At 47.1% G+C, this 25248-nt stretch overlaps 1 protein-coding gene across 4 annotated transcripts in view; it reads right to left on the bottom strand.

Annotated features, from left to right (window-relative positions):
* Positions 1-1454: 1454 nt before the first annotated feature.
* HCN4 (hyperpolarization activated cyclic nucleotide gated potassium channel 4) overlaps positions 1455-25248 on the bottom strand; it is a 112127-nt gene continuing 88333 nt past the window's right edge. For all 4 annotated transcript variants that reach the window (XM_088656695.1, XM_035131546.3, XM_088656694.1 and 1 more), the window contains 4 exons: positions 13183-13329; positions 12252-12492; positions 7105-7269; positions 1455-3180 (listed from right to left, as the gene is read on the bottom strand). In XM_088656695.1, the coding sequence (XP_088512821.1) occupies positions 1574-3180; positions 7105-7269; positions 12252-12492; positions 13183-13329 (2160 nt within the window). In that variant the 3' untranslated portion in view covers positions 1455-1573. The remainder of the gene's footprint in view (positions 3181-7104; positions 7270-12251; positions 12493-13182; positions 13330-25248) is intronic.

The following is a 25248-nucleotide window of genomic DNA, read 5'->3' on the forward strand; positions in this document are numbered from 1 at the left end:
TCTACAGGTTTACCACTCCCATCAGCCCATCACCCATTCCCACCCACCCCCACCCTCTGTATATACATAAGGGTCTGACTCTTCTGTTTCAAGTGTATCTGAAGAAGTGTGCATGCACACGAAAGCTCATACCAAAATAAAAACTTAGTTGGTCTTTAAGGTGCTACTGGAGGAATTTTTTTTTTTTTGCTTTGACTCAGACCAACACGGCTACCTACCTGTAATTTTTATTCAGTTATTTAGAGAACTGCATTGCAAAATTCAGGTAAATGTGAATTTTGAATAATAGCTGTTTTGGTTAGCATATTATTTCAGAAAATGTGAATTTGATAGCTTTAAATGCAAACTGAATCAAATTTCCCCTCCATCCCTAGAGAGGTGGATGTGTGTGTGTGTGTGTGTGAGAGAGAGAGAGAGAGAGGGGGGGGGAGACTAAGTGGATGTGTTATCAGCAGAAAAACAACAGGGGACGGGGTGGAATAGGTTTAAGAAGGTAAAGGTAAAGGGACCCCTGACCATTAGGTCCAGTCGTGACCGACTCTGGGGTTGCGCGCTCATCTCGCATTATTGGCCGAGGGAGCCGGCGTACAGCTTCCAGGTCATGTGGCCAGCATGACAAATCCACTTCTGGCAAACCAGAGCAGCACATGGAAACGCCGTTTACCTTCCCGCTGTAGCGGTTCCTATTTATCTACTTGCATTTTGACGTGCTTTCGAACTGCTAGGTTGGCAGAAGCTGGGACCAAGCAACGGGAGCTCACCCCGTCACAGGGATTCGAACCGCCGACCTTCTGATCAGCAAGCCCTAGGCTCAGTGGTTTAACGACAGGAAAGAGGGTCTAGAGCAGGCACCCCCAAACTGCAGCCCTCCAGATGTTTTGGCCTACAACTCCCATGATCCCTAGCTAACAGGACCAGTGGTCGGGGAAGATGGGAATTGTAGTCCAAAACATCTGGAGGGCCAAGGTTTGGGGATGCCTGGTCTAAAGGTACAGTATGAACCATTTCAATTCTGGAAATTTGTGAAAGTTTGGTTCAATGCATTTCATTCCCCCTAAAGGGGAGTGAATTCTCGTTTCTTCTTTCTTGTATATCTTTCTGAGATCCCACGTGTAACCTCTTCAGATGTAATTGGAAATTTGGCATGTGGACATGGGATTCCAGATCTTATCAACTCAAGTGTTGACCCCAAAGGCAGCCAATTTTCTTAGCTTTATCCTTTACATCAGCTGCACATCTACTCTCTGAGTTCTTATTATTATCACATATTGATTACATTCCTTCCCCCGCCCCCCAATCTTTTGCTCCGTGTAGTAAAATACTCTATAAAAGAAAGTGACTCAAAATCTATAGCTCTAAGAATACCTGGTTATCTTTTTTTGCTGCTGCTCTCATTATTTTTTAAACCTCTAATCATAGTTAGCTTGAAGAAAACAAAGGAAGAAAATGGGAGTCATGTAAAAGTCTATTGGGATCTAAAAAGCACAAATGAAACAAAACCGGCTCCTCCAAACTGTGGCCAAGGGGGACGGCGGCCAGAAAATGTAGGCGAGGGGAAGAGAAGGAGAGCATCTCACAAATTGGAGGGCAGTTTCGATCGGATGGGCTCTCGTTCCCCAGTGAGCCCTATAGACCCTTTCCTCCCTTCAACAGCAGTCACGATAGCAGTCAGAGGTGGGGGGATGGCACAACTGGCCTCAAATGCAGGTGGCGGAGGCAGTGAACCTGAGGACATCTGACGTGGTAGAGTCACTCGCCCTGGAACAGAGCTGTATGGCTTCCCTAGAGGCCTCGTCCCTCCGCCTCCTGCTCCCCCTCCTCCAGAGAAAGATGAGAAACTAGAAACAGATTCCCTAGAGGAGTGGGGAGAAGAGCCTCGGCTTAAAGTCTGAGCCGTTTTGTGGGGCAGAGATGGATGGGAAGCAGAGATGAACTTGAGGTCCTGGCTTAACCGTCCCGGTGGAAGCGGTGGCGGCGGTGTACTCCTGGGCTGAAGGCCCTGTAGAGGGGGACTGGAGGTCTGAGGCATCAGCAGAGATCCGTGGGAGCCCCTTGCCCCAGAAGGGGCACACTGCAAAGTCCTGGCTGCAGCACATTGACTAGGAGGGCTAAGACCTGAGGGCGGGAACAGCGGAGGAGGGGCACCGGCGGGCTGTTTCAAAGGAGACATAGAGGCAAAGGGTGACCTTTCGTGGTGCAACTGAGCTACGGTCGCAGCAGGAGAAGCAGAAGGGCCTAATGCACTTGGCTGGGTTTGGCACGAGGCCGACGGGGAGCCTCCGGAGGCCTGTGCCAGTTGGCTTAAGCTGGAGGGTGGTGAGCTTGAGGAGGGAGGCAACGGAAAGTGGTTCGTCCCTCCCAGGGCTCCAGTTCCTGAGAGCTGCTGGGCCTGGCCTGGCTGGGCGGGCTTGTTGCTGCAAGCGGCTTGCGTGTGGCCAAGGGGGCTGCTGGGGGAATTGGAGGACAGCTGGGGGAAGGCGGTGGATGGCGAACTAGCAGGGGCCTTCTGGAAGGGGCCAAAGCCGCTCAGGAGATTGCTGTCGGGAGCCTGCTGCTGAGCCACCCCTTCTGGGGAATCCAAAGGCCCCTGGTGAAACAGGCTCAGGCCTGCCGAGGACGGGCTCCCCAAGGGCTGCTGCTGAGTCGAGGCAGCCGACGGAGAGCTGGCTGAAGCCCGGTGGAACTGGCCCAAGCCGGCCGAGGCTGTGAAGCCAGCCAGCTGCTGGATCTGGAAGGACGATGACGAGAGGCTGTCTGCCCCCAGGGTGTGCTGCTGGGATTGCGTGCTTGAAGGGGAGCCCACGATGGAAGGCCCGGCTGAAGACACCAAGGAGTGAAGTCTCCTCAGCTGCCTCGGAGTCTGGTTCGGGGCCTGCCCCAGAGAACCCAGAACAGAGACAGGCGGGCGGAAAATGGCCGCCGGGAGGCGAGGGTGGTGGGTGAGAGCTATTGCTACAGACGTGGTGGCCGCTGCGGCTTGCAAAGGGGCCTGGATCAGTGGTGTCCAGATAACCGGCGTTGATGCGGCAGCGGCGGCAGCAGCCTGGACGTTATGCGCACAGTGGGCCATCTCTCGGTCGTGCTGCACAATTTGCTGGATGATCTCGTTCTCCTGGTAGTTGAAGACACCCGAGTTGAGATCGTGCTGGACTTTGTGGAGCAGGATGGAGTTCTTCTTCCCTGTGAAGGAAGCAGAAGGAAATTAAGAACTGCAATGAGGGGCTCCTAGAGGCCCAAACCAGAGCTTGCCAACCTTTTGGGGTTGGGGTTGGGTTGGGACCATACCTACATTGTAACCATGAGCACACCCCACCCTGTTTTTATTTCAAGACCAGTCTCAGGGAGGGGAGCAGTGGAAGAAGACCTGAACCCCGTTCTCCCACATCCTAGTTTAAGACTCTCACCAATATACCACATTGTAAACTTGACTACAACTCCCTCCATCCCTGATTGCTGGCCATGCTGACTGAGGGCACCAGGCTGGGGAAGGCTGGTGGCCCTTCTGTCCAGAGCTTCTTTTCAGCAGGAACTCACTGGGACTCAGTTCCGGCACCTCTTAGGTGGGCTCCATTGCCATGGTAAGAGAACAAGGAAGCCATCCACGGTGAGTTCATTCTAGAAAAATAGCACCTCTGAGGTCTGATCCACTGTAGCTGCCCTTAAGTTCTTTTTGCTATGTTCTTCTCCCTCCATTACATTAAGGACAAACTCGGGGAAGCATTTTCTCGTCTCTTATCTGCTGCAAAACAAATGCAGCGGTGGGCAGGAGAAAGAAAGCGTTTTCATTTTTTTCCCTGAGCAATGTTCCCGAAAAGGTGTGTGCTTTGTTTTAGAAAGCTGTTCGAAGTTGCACAAAGAATTTGGGCACGTTGAAAAGGGAGAGGGAGAGATTTATGAGGAATAGCCAAGTCAGCCCCGACAGGGCTCCAGCACATAACGCAAAGTGTGTGTGCCATTTGGGGTGGGGAATGAAGTTATCCACAACTGTATCACTTAATCGCATTTTACGCTTGCAATTATTAGCATTTCCCAGTTATTAACAGCAGCCTTTGTTTGTCCCTCTGATTCTGTCCTGGCCATGTGCCTTTTGGCTGTGCTTTAAAAATCTAGGCAGCTATTGGTACAGGCCTCCCCCCAACTCAAGTCCTTTTGTATTCTTGCATTGTTCTTCGATGCCACATCAAGGAACAGCAGCAGCCCTGTGGTTTTCAAGTGGCGTTGCTGGAGAGATTTGTGGAAGCTGAATTTAAAACACACACAACTCCCCCCCCCTCCCAACTTTGGATACAGCATTGGGTTGGAATAGTGCTGCCTCTGCACGATGTCTGTTGTGCTCTTCTGAATTCACCTATGTTGCTTCAGCAAAGGCACGGCTACCTATGCAGAACATACTCAGAGCTCACCTGCTCCTGTGAAAGTGTGCACCCCACACATCCATGCGCCTTGTCCCCAATGCCACACACAAATGTTCCACAGAGACAGTATGAGACCTACCTAAGCCAAATCTACCTAGCACTTCCTCTGGAACTTCTAACCATGCAGAGAATGCGTAGGAAGGGCTGTCGCTCAGCGGCAGCCATCACTGCCTCCTGCTGGAGGGAGTTCCGTAGTTTAACTATGCACTGCATGAAGTAGTACTAGGTGAAATATTGTGTTGTTGTTGTTGTTGCACACACATGAAGAATATATTTTAATCTTTGTTGGAAGCCGCCCAGAGTGGCTGGGGAAACCCAACCAGATGGGCGGGGTACAAATAATAAATTGCTGTTGTTGTTGTTGTTGTTGTTGTTCTTGTAAATAATAAATTGTTGTTGTTGTTGTTGTTGTTGTTGTTGTTGTTGTTGTTGTTAACACAGGGAGCTGCCTTCTATGGAGTCGGAACATTGACCCATCTCATTCAGTCTTGTCTACACTGACTGGCAGCAGCTCTTCAGGGCTTCAAATGGAGACTCTTTCATCTTCAGCAGCACAACAGGGCACCTTCATCTGCCCCAGCTGCAGCAAAACATGGCTCTCCCATATCAGTCTCTACAGCCACAGCAGGTGCTGTGAGCTTCCAACAGTTTGACTTCAGTCCCAAAGGCACAGTCCTTCATCATCTCCTGAGATGGATGGATGCAAAGTCAACCTGAAGATGCCAGGGATGGAACCTGGGATCTTCTGCCATGCAAAAAGGATGCTCTGCCACTAAGCTGTGGCCCTTCCCCAAGAAAGCAGCTCTGAATGTTACGTATGAGTTAGGACATAGATGGATGGATGAGAAAATGAAGGACAGCACACCCACATCTGCCATACATAGAACCAGGAGCCCATGTAACCTGCATTCAAAAATAATCAAAATTCTGCGCCAAGGTAAACCAAATCCTCCTTTTCAAGAAAAACGGCAACCTGCAAATTTGGTCAATTAGTTTTTTATATGCCTGTTGTCTTTGTCTATGGCAGGCTTAAGCAGTATGTGGACTGAGAACTCTCAGAAGTGCAAGCTGGATTTCGAAGGGGCAGAGGAAGCAGAGACCAAATTGCAAACATGCGCTGGATTATGGAGAAAGCTAGAGAGGTTCCAGAAAAACATCTACTTCTGCTTCATCGACTAGGCAAAAGCCTTTGACTGTGTCGACCACAGCAAACTATGCCAAATTCTGAAATGATCACCTCATCTGTCTCCTAAGAAATCTCCATGTAGGACAAGAAGCTACAGTTAGAACTGGATATGGAACAACTGACTGGTTCAAAATTGGGAAAGGAGTACGACAAGGCTGTATATTGTCTCCCTGCTTATTTAACTTATATGCAGAATTCATCATTTCATCATGTGAAAGGCTGGTCTAGATGAATCCCAAACTGGAATTAAGATTGCTGGAAGAAATATCAACAACCTCAGATATGCAGATGACACAACCTTGATGGCAGAAAGTGAGGAGGAATTAAAGAACCCTTTAATGACGGTGAAAAAGGAGAATGTAAAATATGGCCTGAAGCTCAACATCAAAAAAACCAAGATCATGGCCACTGGTCCCATCACCTCCTGACAAATAGAAGGGGAAGAAATGGAGGCAGTGAGAGATTTTACTTTCTTGGGTTCCATGATCACTGCAGATGGTGACAGCAGTCACGAAATAAAAAGACGCCTGGTTCTTGGGAGAAAAGCAATGACAAACCTAGACAGCATCTTAAAAAGCAGAGACATCACCTTGCCGACGAAGGTCCGTATAGTTAAAGCTATGGTTTTCCCAGTAGTGATGTATGGAAGTGAGAGCTGGACCATAAAGAAGGCTGATCGCCAAAGAATTGATGCTTTTGAATTATGGTGCTGGAGGAGACTCTTGAGAGTCCCATGGACTGCAAGAAGATCAAACCTATCCACTCTTAAGGAAATCAGCCCTGAGTTCTCACTGGAAGGACAGATCCTGAAGCTGAGGCTCCAATACTCTGGCCACCTCATGAGAAGAGAAGATTCCCTGGAAAAGACCCTGATGTTGGGAAAGATTGAGGACACAAGGAGAAGGGGACGACAGAGGACGAGATGGTTGGACAGTGTTCTCGAATCTATGAACATGAGTCTGACCAAACTGCGGGAGGCAGTGGAAGACAGGAGTGCCTGGCGTGTTCCGGTCCATGGGGTCACGAAGAGTCGGACACGACTAAACGACTAAGCAACAACAAGTATAGTTTTTGTCTCTTTCTATTAAAGTCACTGGGAAGAATAAAAAGCAACCCAAGGCATTGAAGTTCTATTTCCTGCCATTCCACCTGACACCAAGAAATGTTAGGCTTTGGAAGATTTCACCAGACAACAGCTACATGTTTAACAGTTTTGTCTCTGCAGTCAGAAGGGCTGGAAGCTTATGTCTTCTTTTTATCTCTCTTGCATGGTTGAGGGGGGGAAATGAGTTTGGCTTTGTTTTGTGTATTCAGATTTTTTTCTCTCCTGGATTTGTTGGTGAAAAAAAGTTGAATAACAACAAGGACTAGAAACTTGTTTTTTAAAAAACATAGAAGCTGAGAACCTCTGGATGCTGAATTTTGCTTCCAGTGCTTCCTTCTACCTATGAGTTTGCATAGTATGAGTTTGCAGGTAACTCAATAACCATGTGAGCCACTTACCAATTCTGTCCAGTCTGTCCAGGGCCACCGTTTCAAAAGCCCTTCTCATCATGGGATACTCCTCAAGCACCTCATTAAAGTTGTCCACCGAGAGGGAGTAGAGGCGGCAGTAAGTGTCGGCTCTCACACTTGCTGTCCGCCGGCCACGAGTCAGCAGGCAAATTTCTAGAATGACATAATAAACACAATGGCATTTATTCCTTCGCAAGTACATTTACGTCAGGGTGCCAGCCAGCAATAAATCACAAGGAGGAAGTGAAGTTAGCACTTTATTAGAAGAAAGAAGGAAGACCTGCTCGGGCTGCCTGGCCTAATGAGTACGGCAGCTCTTCTTGGTAGGTCTTGGCCCTAGGAGGCAGTTGTGGAAACTGAAGATCCCCACCTTCCCACTAAATCTCCTCCTCACAAGGTCCTTCTCAAACAATCCGAGACTCCACTGACACACTTGTCTCTGCTCCTCACTCTTCATACCTCTTCTGGTTCTGGGAGACAAGGGAGGAGGGGAGATTGTTGCAGCAGGAGGGGAAGACCTCCATGACTCTTCACCAGCCTGACTCATCTCTGCCTCTTGGTCTCCCTCCTCTCCTGCTTCAGCTTCTGCCTCTGATTCTGGACTTCCCTCTGCCACAGACTCTCCCTGCTCACTACGGCCTGTTAGCCCTTCAGCTTCCAACACTTCCTCTTCCCAGTCTTCTCCCTCTGACCACTCATCGTCATTCCACCACCAGTCCCCTGGCTCTGAGCCTTCTTCCTTTGGGGGTTTCCTAGCTGGAGCCTCCCACCATTCTTCTGTGTTCAGCCACTTCATAATTCAGAATTGCAGCCAGAGGACCCCTATTCTCCAAAACTCACTGAGTATGTGGTCTTTCTCAGACCCAGAGCCATATTCCCTTCTGGACAATATTCTGGAGGGCGTATATCACTGATAAGCAGGGCAAGAAGCAAAAAGGGGGGGACAGTAGGATAATTCCACATATACTCATGCACCCCCCACACCCAGGCAAGCAAGCAATAGGTGTCATCAGAGTGCCTGTGTGTAATCTGCTTCTGCTTCTCCCACTTCATTCCTCTCCTGGTCCTGGGAGATAGTGGAGCAGGAGAGGTGGGGGCAGGAGAAGGGGGTGTGAAAGCCCTTGACTCTGCATGAGCCTGACCTCTCTCCCTCCACCTGCACCTGTTTTTCAGTCTCTCATCCTACAACTTCTCCTGCCCCTGACTCTCGTCTCCCGACTGTTACAGGCTCCTCTGGATCAGGGATAAACAATCATCATCATCATCATCATCATCATCATATATTTATACCCCGCCCATCTAGCTGGGTTTTCCCAGCCACTCTGGACAGCTCCCAACAGAATATCAAACATTAAACACTTCCCTAAACAGGGTTGCCTTCAGATGTCTTCTAAAAGTCAGATAGTTGCTTATTTCCTTGATATCTGATGGGAGGGTGTTCCACAGGGTGGGCGCCACCACCGAGAAGGCCCTCTCCCTGTAACCTCACTTCTTGCAGTGAGGGAACCACCAAAAGGCCCTCAGAGCTGGACCTCAGTGTCTGGGCTCAACAATGGGGGTGGAGACGCTCCTTCAGGTATACTGGGCCAAGGCCCTTTTGTGCTTTTAAAGGTCAGCACCAACACTTTGAATTGTGCTTGGAAACGTTCTGGGATCCCTTCTTCAAAGTCAGTCTCCAACCTGGCTTCTCCCAGTGTCCACTCCCCAGTAACCAGTCACCACTCCTCAGTGTGCAGCTAGGTCCTGACATCTTATCACACCTGTTTTGAGCTGCATATTCATATACATGGTGATGATAGATACGAGGTTTTTATACTTGTTCTAAATGTCTGGCTCGAACATTCCCTAGTGCATTTAGAGCTGCCTTCCCTGCAGGGCTGTCTCAAGCATGTTGGGCGCCCTAGCGCCGTGGTGCGGAGATCGCTCCGGCGCCCCCGCCCTGGTGGGCGGGCACAGCGCGCAGCATGGCTCCTGCGCCGCTTTGCTGCGTGGCGCCCCCCCTGGCGCCCCGCGCCACCCAGCCTACCCCTAGAGCCGGCCCTGCTTCTCTGTATTTTCCTATACACACCGGTGCTGTATAATCTTTCCCCACCCCCCTCGATTCACTGAAGTATATAATCACACTTCTTTCTTGGGTTCTTTTGCTTATAGGATGAACTCTCTATCCGGTAATTTCCTCACTGTTCTCACCTTTCTCCTACAAAGTAATTCATTCATCTAATTAGCCACTTGGGTTCTGCTATCAAGCATTGTTCCAGGCATGGCTAGTTCATTCAGTGCATGCTAATCACCTCTGCTACACAAGTGGGAACGGAAGGTCACGCCACATCTTGCCAAAGCCAAGTCCCTCTGGGGCCGAGGGCTGACGGTGTTTGATCTGACTTACGACCTCAAGATCAGAGCGGGTTATGATTGCCCGTTCTGGTGGCATTTGAGCGAAAGGCGCTTGTGACTCCCCCTCCAAACCTGACGCCAGGTAGGGATGGAGGAGGAATTCAATCTTGTCCTGCATTTTAATGAAGAACAACTTAATTTGCATTTTTTGAAGCAACAAGTGAAAAGAAACTGAATTATCCTTTGAAGTTCACCGAATTTCTCCATTTTTGGCAATGGAGATCTCCAACCCAGCAACTGTGTACAAAAATTCATATATCGGAGGAATGTGTGCATAGAAATAGATGCCTATAAAATTTGGCAACTCTTGGCCTACTCAAACCAGCAGGGGCCTGGGCAAATGGTTCTTCCCATCATTTGCTCCCTGATCCTTTTCAACTGCAGATGGACAAGACTGAACTCGAGACTTTCTATATCCCAAGTGTGTGCTCAACTAAAACTAGCTTTTACGGCTTGGGTTTTCCCCCCCCCAAAAAATCCGCAAAAGCTCATCTACTCCTCCCTTTTGACCCATGAATTCTTCCTTTCTTCTCTAGGCAATTTCAATATGACACGTGGCCCTTTCAAACCCAGGTCAAAGTGAAACTGGCTTCACAATTAAACTCATCTTCAGAATTGGATTTACCAATATGGCATACCAAGCTCAATCCAGGATGGTCATACGCAATAGCTGATGGTCATACGCAATAGCAAGCGAGACAGAGGGAGGTCTGTGTGTCCATCGTGTGAAGGAGAGAGGAGGGAGAGGAATTTGTGCCTGACACGGAAGGATGAGCATGATCCCATAGCCCATCCTTCCTTAACCTGATGTCCTTCAAGTGATGTTCACCTGCCACCATGCCTGAGCATTGGCCAGGTTTAGCTGGAGCTGATGGGAGTTGTAGTTCAACAACACCTGGACGGCATCAAGCTGGAGAAAGATTTCACTTATAGTGTAACAATTACCATGGACAATATGGACTGATATAAAAGTTAGAGCTTGGAAGAAGATGCAGTTTTAAATATTTAAATTAGGACTTAAATTAGGGGTGGGGAAGTCCTGAGATTCGGAGAAATCTCTGTATATGGATAGGTATTTGGATTTTTATAACTTTTTATTGGAAAAATCAAATAAAAATGATATATTTGTTTTGTTTTTTAAAAGAGAAAGCTGCTTTCGCCTGGTCCAATTCCTAGTTCTAGTGTTACACCCAGGGAGGGGGGGCAGAGAGCCCTCCCAATGTCACTGGACTACAAGTTCCATTAGCTCCAGCCAGCATAAGCAATGGTGAGGGATGATGGGAGGTGGGGTCCAGAAATATTTTGAAGACTACAGGTTTCCCATTGCTGTCTTAACCAGGAAAATCAGCCTAAGGCTTATGCCAGTTAAGGATTTGACCTTTCTAGCATCAGGACTGAGCTACACAGAAATAAAATCTGTACCGTGTCGGGTCACAACCAACACTGAGTTTCCAAGATTTCTAGAGATCTCTAAATATGAGAAGTTCTTTGAGCCACAGCTACTTTTATAGGCTGATGGTTTTCACTGGATTAACTGCCACAACTTCCTATCAAGGAATAGCAGGGATGGTATTTGGGGAAGATGCATTAAATTATGTGATGCAGTTCCTGGGGAACCTAAGGAAGAATCATGGCAGTCCACCACAGACAGGATGAATTGTTTAGGACAGTTGGGGCTCTTAATGTAATCCCTGCTAGCACCACTAGGGGGTGCTGTGTCCCACACAGCTGCTTCTCCTACAAAAGCAGTGTGTATATGCAAAAAGTTAGCGATAAACCCACTGGCTTGGCTGTTATATTGTAATGTTATTTGCCTTTTGATTCTGGGTGTTTTGTATGTAGATAATAATTCAAATCTAGTGAAACAAATAATTAGGGGGGGAATGGGATTGATGGATAAGCTCACAGCATTATGCAGTACATTTAAAACAATGAATTGGTATTATAAAGGTTAGGACCTGTTGTTCAATATATTCAAAATGAATTTGGGTATTGTGAGGGACAGGGGATATCGCGAAGTCCCTCCCCTCCTGAGTTCAAGCCCATCCCCGAGCACAGGGGAAAGCAGAGAGAGTTCCGATTCCAGTGGGGAAGCAGGAAGTCGTGTCCGAGGCTCAGGCAAGGTAGCGGAGCCAGGGTCTCAGGTGGAACAGGAAGGGGCAAATAAGGGGGGGAGACCCATCCCCCCAACTCCGGAATTGCGCAGAAAGAGGAGAGGAAAGAGGATGGGTCTACCGAGGCTTTTGTGTTGGAGAAAGACGCGCCAAAAGCCATTCGGAGGTTCTGAACCCGACTGAACACATAGCTCCGTGTATATAGCAATGACTTCAGCACTGTAAATACGCAGTACCAATAAAAGAATAAAATGCAGAGCTGTGTAGAGTCTTTACTCTGAAGTAGCCCGCTCCGGCCACTGTGACAGGTATCAATGACTTAGGAGTTTTTATCCAACTTCTCTGTTCACTAATGCAACAATTCGTGTGCTGGAAGACTGGTGAGTTTTAATGTTGCACAACAGAGGACACAAATAGAAAAGTTGTGCTAGTGAAAATTTCTTGTGCAAGATTCTGCAATCTGTTGGGCAACAAAGTAACCTGCTTGTGCATTCTTTTTGCACAACAGTGTTCTGCTGGTGCAAAAGGTTTCTGCTAAGCGACTTTAACTTAGGGCTCCATTGGACGCAACCCCATGACACTACATTTACGAAGTTATAAAATCCATACAGGGTAGGCATTGCTTACCTCCAAAGTAGGAACCATCAGCCAGCTTGGTCTCCTTGTTGCCTTTGGTGAGCACACTCACCACCCCGTGCTGGATAAAATACATCTTCTTTCCGATCGTCCCTTCCCGGATGATGTAGTCGCCCGGCTGGAACACCTCAAAACGCAGCTTGGTCAGCATGGATGTTACAAAATTGGGGTCTGCGTTGGCAAACAGAGGCATGGAGGCCACAAGTTTCCGGCAGTTGAAGTTGATGATCTCCTGGTCGTGAGAGAGAGGGTGGGAATTCAGTAAGTGGTTGTGGTTTCATTTGCTTGTTTAAACCAGGGGTGGGGAGGCTCAAGCCTGGGAGCCTAATGTGGCCCTCCAGACCTCTCAGCCAGGCCCTTAAAACTCTTCCCAGGCTGCACCCACTCTCCCCATCCAGAAACAATGGAGATACAGTGGTACCTCAGTTTTCGAGCATCCTGGAAGCCGAACGTTTTGGTTTTTGAACGCCGAAAACCTGGAAGTAAATGCTTCCATTTTCAAATGCGCCTCGGAAGTTGAACGGTTTCTGCTGCGTATCTTTCAGTTTTTTTCCATTGAAATCAAAATTCTCCCTTTGTGCCTCGGTTTCCGAATGTTTCGGAAGCTGAACGATCTTCTAGAACGGATTACGTTCAAAAACCAAGGTACCACTGTACACTTCTTATTTTAAAACTGTTGGGAGGGATTTTTCCTTCCCTCCTACGCGGACATTCACAGATTTAACCAACCAGCAGGTTAATCAACTTAACACAAAGGTGCGAGTTGATTAATCTGTTGACGTCTTGCTACGTTTTCTTTAATAGAGTGACACAGGCCTAACTCTTTAGTGTTCTGGACACACTCTTCAGTCCCCAATGGGGTCCTCCCTTGTTGCGTAACTCCTCAGTCAGATGTCGGCTGCCCCTCTCCTATACAACTCACCTCCCTCAGTGGCTCACTCAGCTCTCCCAGGATGCTCTCCTCGTCAAACATTTTGCCCTGGTAGCGGTGTTCGTAGTAGTCGTGGATCCTCTGGCGCATCTCAGCTGGGAGCTTGTGGAAGGACATGTACTGCTCCACTTGCTTGTACTGGGTGGGAGGAAAGCAGCAAAGGAAGAGGCTTTTAACTGGAGTGTCCAAATGGACCAGGGCACGCTAGATACCCCCCTCTCCTGGGACTGCAGGAAGCCATCAAATAAGAGTGTCAGAAGCTGTTTTAGAAAGAGTCAGGTCAAATTGGTCCAAATGGGGACAGTGAGTAATTTAAGACCCAGGACCAGATCATTAGTGACGATTCCTGGCAAAACCAACAAAGAGGCAATCTGAAGACTATCAGATGCATAGGTAAAGGTAAAGGTACCCCTGACCGTTAGGTCCAGTCGCGGACGACTCTGGGGTTGCGGCGCTCATCTCGCTTTACAGGCTGAGGGAGCTGGCGTTTGTCCGCAGTCAGCTTCCGGGTCATGTGGCCAGCATGACTAAGCCGCCTCTGGTGAACCAGAGCAGCGCACAAAAACACTGTTTACCTTCCTGCCAGAACGGTATTTATTTATCTACTTGCACTTGATGTGCTTTCGAACTGCTAGGTGGGCAGGAGCTGGGACTGAACAACGGGAGCTCACGCCGTCGTGGCGATTCAAACTGCCGACCTTCCGATCGGCAAGCCCGAGGCTCAGTGGTTTAGACCACAGCGCTACCTGCGTCCCCTATCAGATGCATAGAATAATCCACAAAGAGTGGTGGTGGTGGTGAACTCGTAAGCAGCGACTTCAGAAAGGAACTGGGGGTTGAGGAAGATAAGGGAAATGCAATCAGAGCCAGAATGTATGCAAGACAAAGGCCAAGGATAAGGCCAGAGGCTCCAGTGTTGGATTGCAACTCATCAAGAAGTTCAACTCCATGCATATGGGCCTGAATAGAGAAAATGGTTTCCTTTCTCACCCAACATGTTAATTAACTCAGCATTGCCAAGCCGATCATTTTAATAACTACCATTGCTGTTGTAAAGTGTCAATTATAGTTCATTAGCAAAACAGAGACTTTTTTATGTCACAAAAAACATTTCGGCTTCCAATTGCTTTGAAATGAAATCTGAGGATTATACTTCATGCATTTGTGAAGTGGACTCAAGCTGATGCCATCATAAAAATTGTTAGCCTTTAGGCTCCTTGTTGCCTGTCCGGAAATTCTTCCTGATAAATATTTATGGGCAGTTGGTTGTTTTAGTACCCAATGAATTGTTGCTATGGTTGCCATTATTATTATTATTATTATTATTATTATTATTATTATTATTATTATTATTATCATCATTATCATTATCATTATCATTATCATCAACATAAATTGTAGAAGAGCATAAGGAGAGCCTGGTGGATCAGGCCAATAGCCCCTCTAGTCCAACTAGATGCCCGTGGGAAGCCTGCAAGCAGGATCTGAGAGCAACAGCACTCTGCCCACTTGCTGTTTTTGGAAACTGGTATTCAAGAGGCGCAATGCCACCAACAGATGAAGCTGGAACATAGTCATCATGGCTACTAGCCATGGATAGCTTTATCCTTCAAAAAATTGCCCAATCCTCTTTTGAAACCATCCAAGTTGGTGGCCACCATTGCCTCTTGAAGAAGCAAATTCCATAGTCCCAACTGCGGTATGCGCTGCATTTATCCGCCCCAAGTCTTCCAACATTCAGCTTTGTTTGGTGTCCACAAGTTCTTCTGAGAGAGGAAGGATAAAAAACTGTTATCCTTCCACTTTCTCAATGCCAGGCATAGTTTTCTAAACTCTTACAGTACTTGCCTTTTCTCTGAATGAAAAAAAAAAGTCCCCAAAGGGAGCGAGGGGATGAGACACCTCTTCTTTACAGACAAGAAGAGAAGCCATAAGGCTGGACATCATTTTGAGTTTTCTTCCCTTCATTGAGCTAAAACTTAAACCCATTTTGGGGACAAATCTGCCCACAGCCCTTCTCTTGACTTTCTGGAATATGTTCGCTTAGTTAGGAAGGACACATGCCAAATGCATTCTTTCTGATCTGTTAACGGTGGGGATGTTGGGGAATGCCGGTGGGAAGCCACGCAGAGTTTTGAGGTTGTTAGTAAAATAAGTATTTATTAGACCCATGGAACAATGCACAATTATTTAATTGCATACTTGAAAATGTAGCACATGAGAAGACACGCACCCTGTGGACCTGCTTCGTCCCGTCCCCCCATCATTTCCTGCCCTGGAATGAGGCCCCTCTGTGCAATGCAGGATTTCTAAAAAGCCAAGGCAAATCACAAATCTGCCTGGAAGTCATGACCTCAGAACACTTCTTCTCAGCTATGTGGAGGCTACTTATAATTGCACAGTGGTGCGGGAGAAGCACTTTGCACATGCCCAAGGGCACACATGCAGAACAGATCTCCGTATGACTAATTAAGAGCATTTCCCTCCAAAAGACTCATTAGAATGGATGTAGCTTATTACCACATCCCATGGCCCAGGGTTGAACCCTAGCGTGGAAAAAAACCGAATCCTAATGCATGACACATCCTGGCTTGGATTAAACTCTACCAGTGTTTTCAGTGTTGCATTTTCATGTATTTTAAAGACCCATCTGTCTTTCATACAAACATAGGAAGCTGTCTTATAATGAGTCATACCGTTGGTACATCTGTCTACACTGGCTGGCAGCAGCTCTTCAGGGTTTCAAACCAGGCATCTCCTCCAGGGATTGAACCTGGGGCTGTTTGCATGCAGAGCAGATGCTCTACCCCAAGCTATAACCTGTCTCCTTTCGAACACAGCCCTTCAATTACAGCAACTAAGGGTCAAACTATATAACTTTCCCTACTCCAGAAGCAGCAACAGACACTAAGTTCTTGAATAGGGCATTGCAAGTGAAAGAAGAAGGGGCAGCTTAATCTTTTCCAGGAGGTGGGCTTCTCTCTCCCCCCCCAAACTTCTGGGGGAAAAGATACAGGACCCTGTGACTCCCCCCCCATTGGAGAAAAGCAGTTGGGGGTTCAGAAAGGAAAACAACTGGCAGCAAAAGTGTTAAATCAAAGTGCCCCTTAGCCAACCCCCTGTCATGAATGAAACCATGAATGAAACCATGAATGAAACAAAAAAGAAAGGTCAAGGGATGGAATTCTATGTAGCATGCAGTGTTGGATTTATGTATAAGCTTAAAAAGCTATAGCTTAGAGCCCCACTCTCTTGGGGGCTCCCAAAAAATTTAAAGGAAAAAAACTTGGATGTACTTTGATAAAATGCATAATGTTTTATGTGCAAATGGCTTTAAATACCTATTAGGTCCATAAATTACCATATAGCATTTATTCAACACAAAAAACAGCCACAATTTGTTGTTGACAAAGGGCAGCTGGACATATAAAGGGCCCCATTGCCTTCAGTAGCTTAGGGCCTCATCAAACCTAAATCCGGCCCTGGGAGCACATAATGTAAATGAAAGTTAAAGATTAACTTGCTTCCAAACACTGGGCAACTTAATTTTAAAAGGCTTGCTCTTGGCACCAACTTTGAGGTTAGTTAATTGGTTGCATCATAGATTGATAGCGAAGAAGGCAGCATAGTCAGACCCCAGCCCTAACAAAATTATCTGTGGCATTTGGAGTGTGAGGGCCTGCATGTGAAAATTGCACATTTGTTTATGCTCTTCCCCTGCAAATGGCGCCCTCCAGAGGTTGCTGAACTACAGTTCCCTTCATTTGTGACACCGGCGGTGCTGGGTGGGATTGATAGGCGGCGGATCCCACCCTGTTCTACATAGCAATGCCCTGTCTCTTTCCGCTGCCCAACCAGGACCAGGGCTAGTGATGGGCAAGTGGCCTGGCAGTTGCCATTGCTCCCGTCAACTGGATGCTTCAAGAGTTCCTTGCAAATTCTCAGAATCCCTCAAGGGCTGCTCCATTTTCTCCCCCCTGACTGCTATCCCAGAAGGGAAACAACAACAACCCAACAACACAAAAGCAAAACCTCACTACATGGAATGGGGCTAAAGTCGGAGAATGGGGCTAAAGTCGGAGAATGCAGGAGTTGTAGGCCAAAAGATCTTGAGGGTACCAAGTTGATGAACGTTGCTGTGATTTAGCAATGGGGGACCTGTGGCCTTCCAGATGCAAATTTCCTTGTGAAAATTCACCAGCAATTTTGTGTGACTTCATCCTAATCGACCCCTTTTTCATGTGCCGTTTATGCTGTTGCGCACACATTTTTGCAAGCCATCTCTCCCAATCTAATGCATTTTTGTGTGCCGTTTTTAGCAGTACCTTCATTTCCATGAAGCCTTGCCTATGTGTATTTGTCCACAGAGCTGCATTGCCAGTTTTGGAGTGTAAATTTCAAAGGGGCTGCATTTCAACTCACAATATATTGTTTCGGAAAGTGCAGATCTGACAGATTCAACTTTAAATGCAAATGGAATCACATTTCTCCATCCCTCTACTCATTTGAGTGTTACTCATTTGCTGCTGGGATGGCCTGTTCTACCATGCCTTGCATGATAACCACCTGAAGAAGCCAAAGATCAGGGAGGACGGCTTAGTGCAGGCATCCCAAAACTTCAGCCCTCCAGATGTTTTGGACTACAATTCCCATCATCCCTGACCACTGGTCCTGTTAGCTAGGGATCATGGGAGTTGAAGGCCAAAACATCTGGAGGGCCACAGTTTGGGGATGCCTGGCTTAGTGTATTCAAGGAAGCAGAGTGGATGCTGATGGGGTTTCCTGGAACTTTGCTGCCTCTTGTCTTGAGCTAAGATGGTCGGGAATATTCATGAGTGCTGCCACTAATGACCCATGTCAAATGGTTCACCACGTTCTTAGTGGCTGGAAATCAATTACACTGCTATTAACTAATGGATCTCTGTTGTAGGAGCACCTCACAATGGTTAACATTGTTCTCGGTGTCGGATGTCTCTCTCTCAGGAAAAAGCAATAGGGCCTCCTGTCAGCCGCATGCCATTTTATGGGTATCTCTAAAACTACAACATTCTCTCCCCAAATAACACCAAACTGGGACACTAGGGGCAATAACAGGGTATTGCTAGCTACTTAAAAGTATGTAGGGGACTATGGTTGTTCGAGCAATTTTATTGAAGTTGCATTTAAAAGCAAATATACGTATTCACACTTCCTGAAACAGGACAGAAACTGAAAGGCAAGCCCATCTTTTGAAATTTGCACTTCTGCGAATTTTGCAATGCAGTTCTGCAGCCAAGTCATGTGTACAAAAATGCATACAGCAGGGTAAAGTGAGAAGAAACATGCATATATTGGTGAAAGCAGCCTACAAAAATGCCTTATATCGGGGAAATGCTGCTTTGCACAAAAAAGGAGAAAAGGTGTGGCTTAGGAGAAATAAACACTAAAACACTGATAGATTTACATGAGGATGTTTTAAATCCATCCATCCATCCATCCATCCACCCATCCATCACAAACTGAATTTAAGATTGGAAAAAAGAGAAAAAAAAGAGAAACCAAACCAATAGATTGACCTATCCCTAGTGTGAAGGCATGTTTTTATCTCTGAACTTGATTCCGGAGAATAGATAAAGAACTTTAAACAATACATTGAAAAAACTTGACAGCATCAGAACCTTGTACAGTGGAACCTCGGTTTATGAACACCTCGGTTTACGAATTTTCGGTTTCCGAACGCTGCGGACCCATCTGGAACAGATTAATTCACTTTCCATTACTTTCAATGGGAAAGTTCACTTCAGTTTATGAACGCTTCAGTTTAAGTACTCCGTGGACCGTCTGGAACAGATTAATCCACTTTCCATCGCTTCAGTTTATGAATGCTTCAGTTTATGAACAGACCTCTGGAACCAATGTGTTCATAAACCGAGGTACCACTGTACCAGGTAAGTGCCATAATTCTTCCTGTTGCCTCTTCCTTGTACACACAGGGCAGTCTCCTGCGGGTGTCCAAATGAGGGTGACAGAACAGCTCTGTGAATATTTCCCACTCCAAAGTGGGACATGGCTAGCCAATGGAGCTGGGGCCGAAACACCTCAGGACTCCAACTCCCATCAACCCTGTTCATAGGCCATGCTGACTGGGGCTGATGGGAGCTGAAATCCAACAACATCTGGAGAGCACTGCATTGGCTAGCCCTGCCATAGGAGCATCACACATCTTACTCATTGTCCTGCCTTGCATTCTTGGCCAAAGCTGAAGAGTTCAGCTACGGAAGCAGATGTAGAGGAGAGGATGGGGCTTGAGATAAGATGGCTTGATGAAGAACACACATTCAGGAAGTTCCTTTATTCTAGCCTTCCCCAAAGTGATGCCCTCCAAATCTTCTGGACTACAACTCCCATCAGCCCCAGTCAGCTTACACAGAAAATTTGACATTCCATGAAGTGAGTGGCATAGCTAGTTTTTGCACTCTTCTCCCTGAGATACGTTTTGTCTACAGTTTTTTACAGGAGGGCAGAAGTTCATACTTGCAGAAATATAGAAGTAGCACAGTCAAGGAAGGGCTTACCATGTGATCTTTCTGAATGTACATTTTAGCTTTAAGATACCCAGAGAACAACTCCCAGGCTCCTCATCACTGCTGGGACAAGATGATGCAAAGATGACTTTTTAACACCCCTTCTTTTTTTCTGTTTCAGATGCTCTGCACCAGACCTTCTCAGTCTGGTGCCCTCCAGATGCAGTTGAACCAAAAGTCCTGCCATCCCTGACCACTGGTGGTTCTGGCCATTGCTGATGGGAGTTGTAATCCAAAACATCTACTGAGCACCTGTTTGGGGAAAGCTCTCGTCGGTCCACTCAGCTGCAAAACTTTTGAAGTTCTGCTTAAAATATCCTTGGCTGCCTGCATATTCCTAAACTGAATGGTTGGGACTGTAAATCACCCAGTGTCCTCATTTCAAACAAGGCTATTCAGAGTTCTAGCAAGGCCGGCTGGAAGTAAATATTCATTAGCTGTAGGCCATCCCTTGCCCCTTTGTCTCCCACAGGAAATTGAATAATCTCTCTTCTCGGTGGCTATATTTCTTCAGGCACCCTGGGGAAATAACATTTCTTTGAAACGCATCCAAATATACGTCTCGTGAGACACCGTTCGATGGATCTGCTTATGCCTGAAAGATATCCTGACACAATGGGGTTGGATCCATGCAGGGCTATGTTAGCATAACGTTCCCGTTCTCAGGTGTTTGCTTTTCATTAAAACCCACCCTCCTCCTCCTTCCTCTTCCCTTGAGACCTCTTGCCTAGGAATCCATCCATCACCATTATTGACCTGGATCAAGCCAGAAAGGCAAGCTCTACAGTTGACTTCAAAATCAGATCAACCTTTTCAGGACACACTCACCTAATACGATACACATAGCTTTTCCCTATTCACAGTGCTCTTCCTGTATTTAGGGACACTCTGGGTGGGTTTCGACGTAAAGTTAAGTGGACTATGCATGTGTAGAAGAAGGTCCGCTTATGCAACATGATATTTCCCCTCTCCCCTCCTCCTGTACACCTCCAGAGCAGATTTAGGGGGCACAGGGGTGTGGGTGACATGAGGAAAAAGAGGGAGCAAAAGTCCCATTGTGTGAGCAGACTTTGCTCCAGGCATGAAACAACTTTGTTGTGTCCCACCCAAATGGTCACTATTCAGGGGTGGGATTCAATCACCTATCAGCAATCTCACGTTGCACAATTGCAGTTGACTTCTAGCTCTTGGGCAAGGAACCCACCTTCCCCTCTCCCCCAGACGTCGATAAGGAAGGTGATAGAGAAATGTGCTGGGAAGTGTAGGGTAACTTTTGCTCGATGCAACATTGTCTAACCTCCCCACAAACATCAGAACGTTTTGTAAGCAAATCATGACCAGATGTTCATCTGGAAGCAGCCTTATTACCCTGATAATTGTCTTGTTTTATTGTTTTTGTAAACCACTTTGAGGTTTTCAACAGTCAGGCGGTGCGTGCGTTTTATGAAATGAATGAATAAAATAAGTAAGATTCGCTCCCACTTTGGTTCCAGGCACAATGCAAAGTGCTGCTTCTGATCTTTAAAAAGACCTAAACAGGCTGGAACCAGAGCAACTGCAGGTTCTCTTGCTCCTGTGCAAACTGAGATGATCATCCGACACACCACTTCAGGCACCATCACCTGCAGAGGTAAGATGCACTGCTACTGGAGAGAGGACCTTTTTTTGTGAGCCTAGGAAAAGCCTGTCCTGTTTTCATAGAATTTAAGTGGGGAGGTAGATTTGTTTGGTTAGTTTATCTCCGCTGACTTTTCAACTGCTGCTCTTAATGTCATTATTGATGGGCATGTCTTCCAGTTCTATTCATATAGTTTTAATGAAATTTTGCTAAGCCATCTTGAGCCATTTTGTTTTTTAATGAAATTTTGCTAAGCCATCTTGAACTGCAACTATGGTTGAAAGGCAGTGCCTTTAAAAAAAAATCATAATAATGAAGGAAGATTTGATATCTGAGGAGGATAAATATTTGATACACACACTTGCTAAGTTTGCCCTAGCAACCAGGAAGCCTAAAGAATTGGACATAAATTTGCCTTGCAAAATGGTGTACATTGTGCTGGGGACCCTCTATGGAGAAAGCAGATAGATACTAGTTTTTCTCCCTCTCAGGGACTCTAATTGAACTGAACGTTGGAAGATTCAGGACAGAGAAACTTCATGCAGCACACAGTTAGACTATGGTATTCTACAAGGGGCAGGGTGTCAGGGAACCACCAGGGGTCAGCGGAGAGCCTGGTGGATCGGAGCAAGGGCTCTCAGACGCTGCCAGAGCCCCAGTGCCTAGTGCCTGGCAGCTTCCTCTGGAAGATGAGACGCTTAGGAGGAGATGCAAAGCCTTAGGGATGTTGTGGAGATGGCAGCTCCAGAGGGAGAGTTGCAGAGGGCGGATCCAAGCACTCAAGAGGAGGAGGCTCCCGGAGCCACAGCACCGGTCCCTCAGCTGAGCAGCTCTAGTGGAGAGGGTGCTCCACCAGCACCCTCACCCCAACAGAGGAGCGGGGGAAAGAGGAGGGAACAACGGAGGAGGTTCAGGGTGCCGCGGGGGTTATGCTGACGAAAATCACAGAGGGAGGCGCTTCCGGATTCTGAATCGGATTAGTACAGTCATGCTTTTTGATGCTCTGTCTTGTACATATGTATATAATAAAACCCTGTAAAAACCAAGCACGGGATTTGGAGCCGCTTACTCATGAAAAAGCTACCTACACCATTACACAATCATGGTCACCAACTTGGATGGCCTTAAAAGAGGACTGGACAAATTCATGGAGGAGAAGCTACCAGTGGCTGCTGTCTTAAGAAGCGAATGTGTGGTCCCTGGAGCCGAATTGCCCAGGGGCTAAAGGCAAATTGTGTTTTTTTAAAAAAAGAAAGAAAGAAAGAAAGAGCTAAGGCTAACAAGAGGGAATGAGTGCGTTGAAAGGAACCCGCTCAGCAGCTGATTGCAAGAGATCGGGGAGGGAGATAAGGGAGCTAGCTCCCTTCCCGGCCCCTCCCGGCCCCTTGCCTAGGCCTCAATTGTTGTTTGCAGAGGGAGACATGTGACTGGCTGATTAGATTATCTGTCTGGAAACTGTAGAAATGGGTCCCTTTCCTTTCCTAGAGAAGCTGCAGAATTGTGAGTTGAACCCCATAAAAACAGGATTTTTTTCCATTTGCAAGGAAACTCAGCAACTTTGAGCTGATCCTAAAAAAATGGAGCTTTCCCCCTTTGCAAAAAAGATGCACAATTCTGAGCTGACCCCTCTCCCATGGGGCTTTTCCCATTTGCAAAAACAGCTGCACAACTTTGAGCTGATCCTTAAAAAAATGGCTTTCCCCCTTTGCAAAAGAAGCTTCCTCAAATATTTAATGGAGGGGGGGGTCAAAGGCACCTAAGCCTCTAGGAGTTGGCTGCTATGCCTAGGACAATTCAAGAAAGCAAATTTCTTCTTCTTCTTTTCCTCCTCTAAAAACCAGGTGCGTCCTATGGACAGGTGCGTCCTATGGAGCGAAAAATACGGTACATTTCTGAATACCAGTTGCTGGAAACAGCAGGATGAGACGGTGCTGTTGTTCACAGGTCCTGCTTGCTGGCTTCCTAGATCAGGGTTGGCCTGGCTGGCCTCTGTGAGAACAGGATGCTGGACTACATGGGCCTAATCTATGGCAAACTGTAAGACCACTATCTCCTCCTTGGGTGTCCTCAGTCTCCTGCACCGTATTCAAAATGTTATCTCCCTGTAACTGCAACATTTTCCCTCCAGAAAACACACTGTACTACCACTTGTACTGATGCTAAAAAACAACAACATTGCAAATATTGCAAACATTGCGGGAGGCAGCGACAGGCAGAGCCAACTCATTCTGGTTTTGCCCCCATCTTCATCTTGCTTGCTGAGTTCTGCAAGAAACAACACTGAGGCTGAAGAGGAAGCTGGCTGGCAGGCAGGGCTACCCCTGAACTGGATGAAAATAAGTAAGAAGGCAGGCAGGTGGCAACTGGCTGAGTGCAGACCGAGGTTGGTGGAGAAGCACCCTAATGGAGCAGCTTCCACTGGCTATGGCCTCTCTTGTGCAAGCATTTGTAGAACAGCACCAGCAGCAATTTCCCTTCAACTCCTGGATCCAGCACGTTCTACTAAAAAAATATATGTGTGCATCCCTATCTCTTGTCACACATACACAGACATTTGCCTTCTGTCCTTGCCACCGTCAATTATTTCTACCCACTTATCGCTCCTTCCAGGTGCAACACAAAAATTAAAAAGGCATGTTTCTACCCGCAAATTTGAAGTAACACACTGGGAACATGAATGGGGAGGAAGAGGGTAAATGTGTTGGAAAACAGCACACTTAGCTGGTCTCACCCCCCAAGATGTTCAGCAGGACAGATGGGAAAGCTCCCAATGCCTCCCTTGGGCCCAGAATCTTTCCTGGTGCCTTCCTCTAATGCAGACATGGGGAATCCTTGGCCCTCCAGATGCCACAGAGCTACAACTTCTGTCAGACTCCTGTGTGTTTATCTTTCATTTTAGGCAATGCTAGCGATGTCTGAATGAGACCGAGTGGGTGGCGGGGAACTCCAGGCAGCTCCAACTTCTAAGCTTTTGAACTCTGCTATTCATAGATACAAATTATGAGCCAACCAAGTTTTATTTTTAATAGTTAAAGCTATGGTTTTCCCAGTAGTGATGCATGGAAGTGAGAGCTGGACCATAAAGAAGGCTGATCGCCGAAGAATTGATGCTTTTGAATTATGGTGCTGGAGGAGACTCTTGAGAGTCCCATGGACTGCAAGAAGATCAAACCTATCCATTCTTCAGGAAATCAGCCCTGAGTGCTCACTGGAAGGACAGATCGTGAAGCTGAGGCTACAATACTTTGGCCACCTCATGAGAAGAGAAGAATCCTTGGAAAAGACCCCGATGTTGGGAAAGATTGAGGGCACTAGGAGAAGGGGATGACAGAGGACGAGATGGTTGGACAGTGTTCTCGAAGCTACGAACATGAGTTTGACCAAACTGCGGGAGGCAGTGCAAGACAGGAGTGCCTGGCGTGCTATGGTCCATGGGGTCACGAAGAGTCGGACACGACTAAACGACTAAACAACAACAATCAGAGAAGAAGGAAGCATGAACCACTAAACAGCAGATAATAATTTTGGACCTTGGTAGGTGGTGCATAGGGAATGTAGGAAGCTACAATCTACAGAGAGAGTGTGATTATTTGTCCACCTTCCTCACTGCTGCCTACTCTGTTGGGCAGTAGCTCTTTGGGGCCTCTGGCTGAGAGAGGTCTTTCCCATCAATTGCTACTCGATCGTGTTGAGCTGGAGATACCAGGGGTTGAAGCTGAAACCTTCTGCACGCAGAGCGCCACGGCTCAAAGGTCCCTCCCCAGAATATGTGAGAGGAGAAAAATCAACCAGTCACAGAGTGCCCAGTTATACCAAACTGCAAAGAGCCCCCACCCCAACTCACAGTCCCCCAAAATAGGAAATCACAACAAACAC

This window comes from Zootoca vivipara, chromosome 13 (genome assembly GCF_965207765.1).
Source record: "Zootoca vivipara chromosome 13, rZooViv2.hap1.1, whole genome shotgun sequence".
NCBI lineage: Eukaryota > Metazoa > Chordata > Lepidosauria > Squamata > Lacertidae > Zootoca > Zootoca vivipara.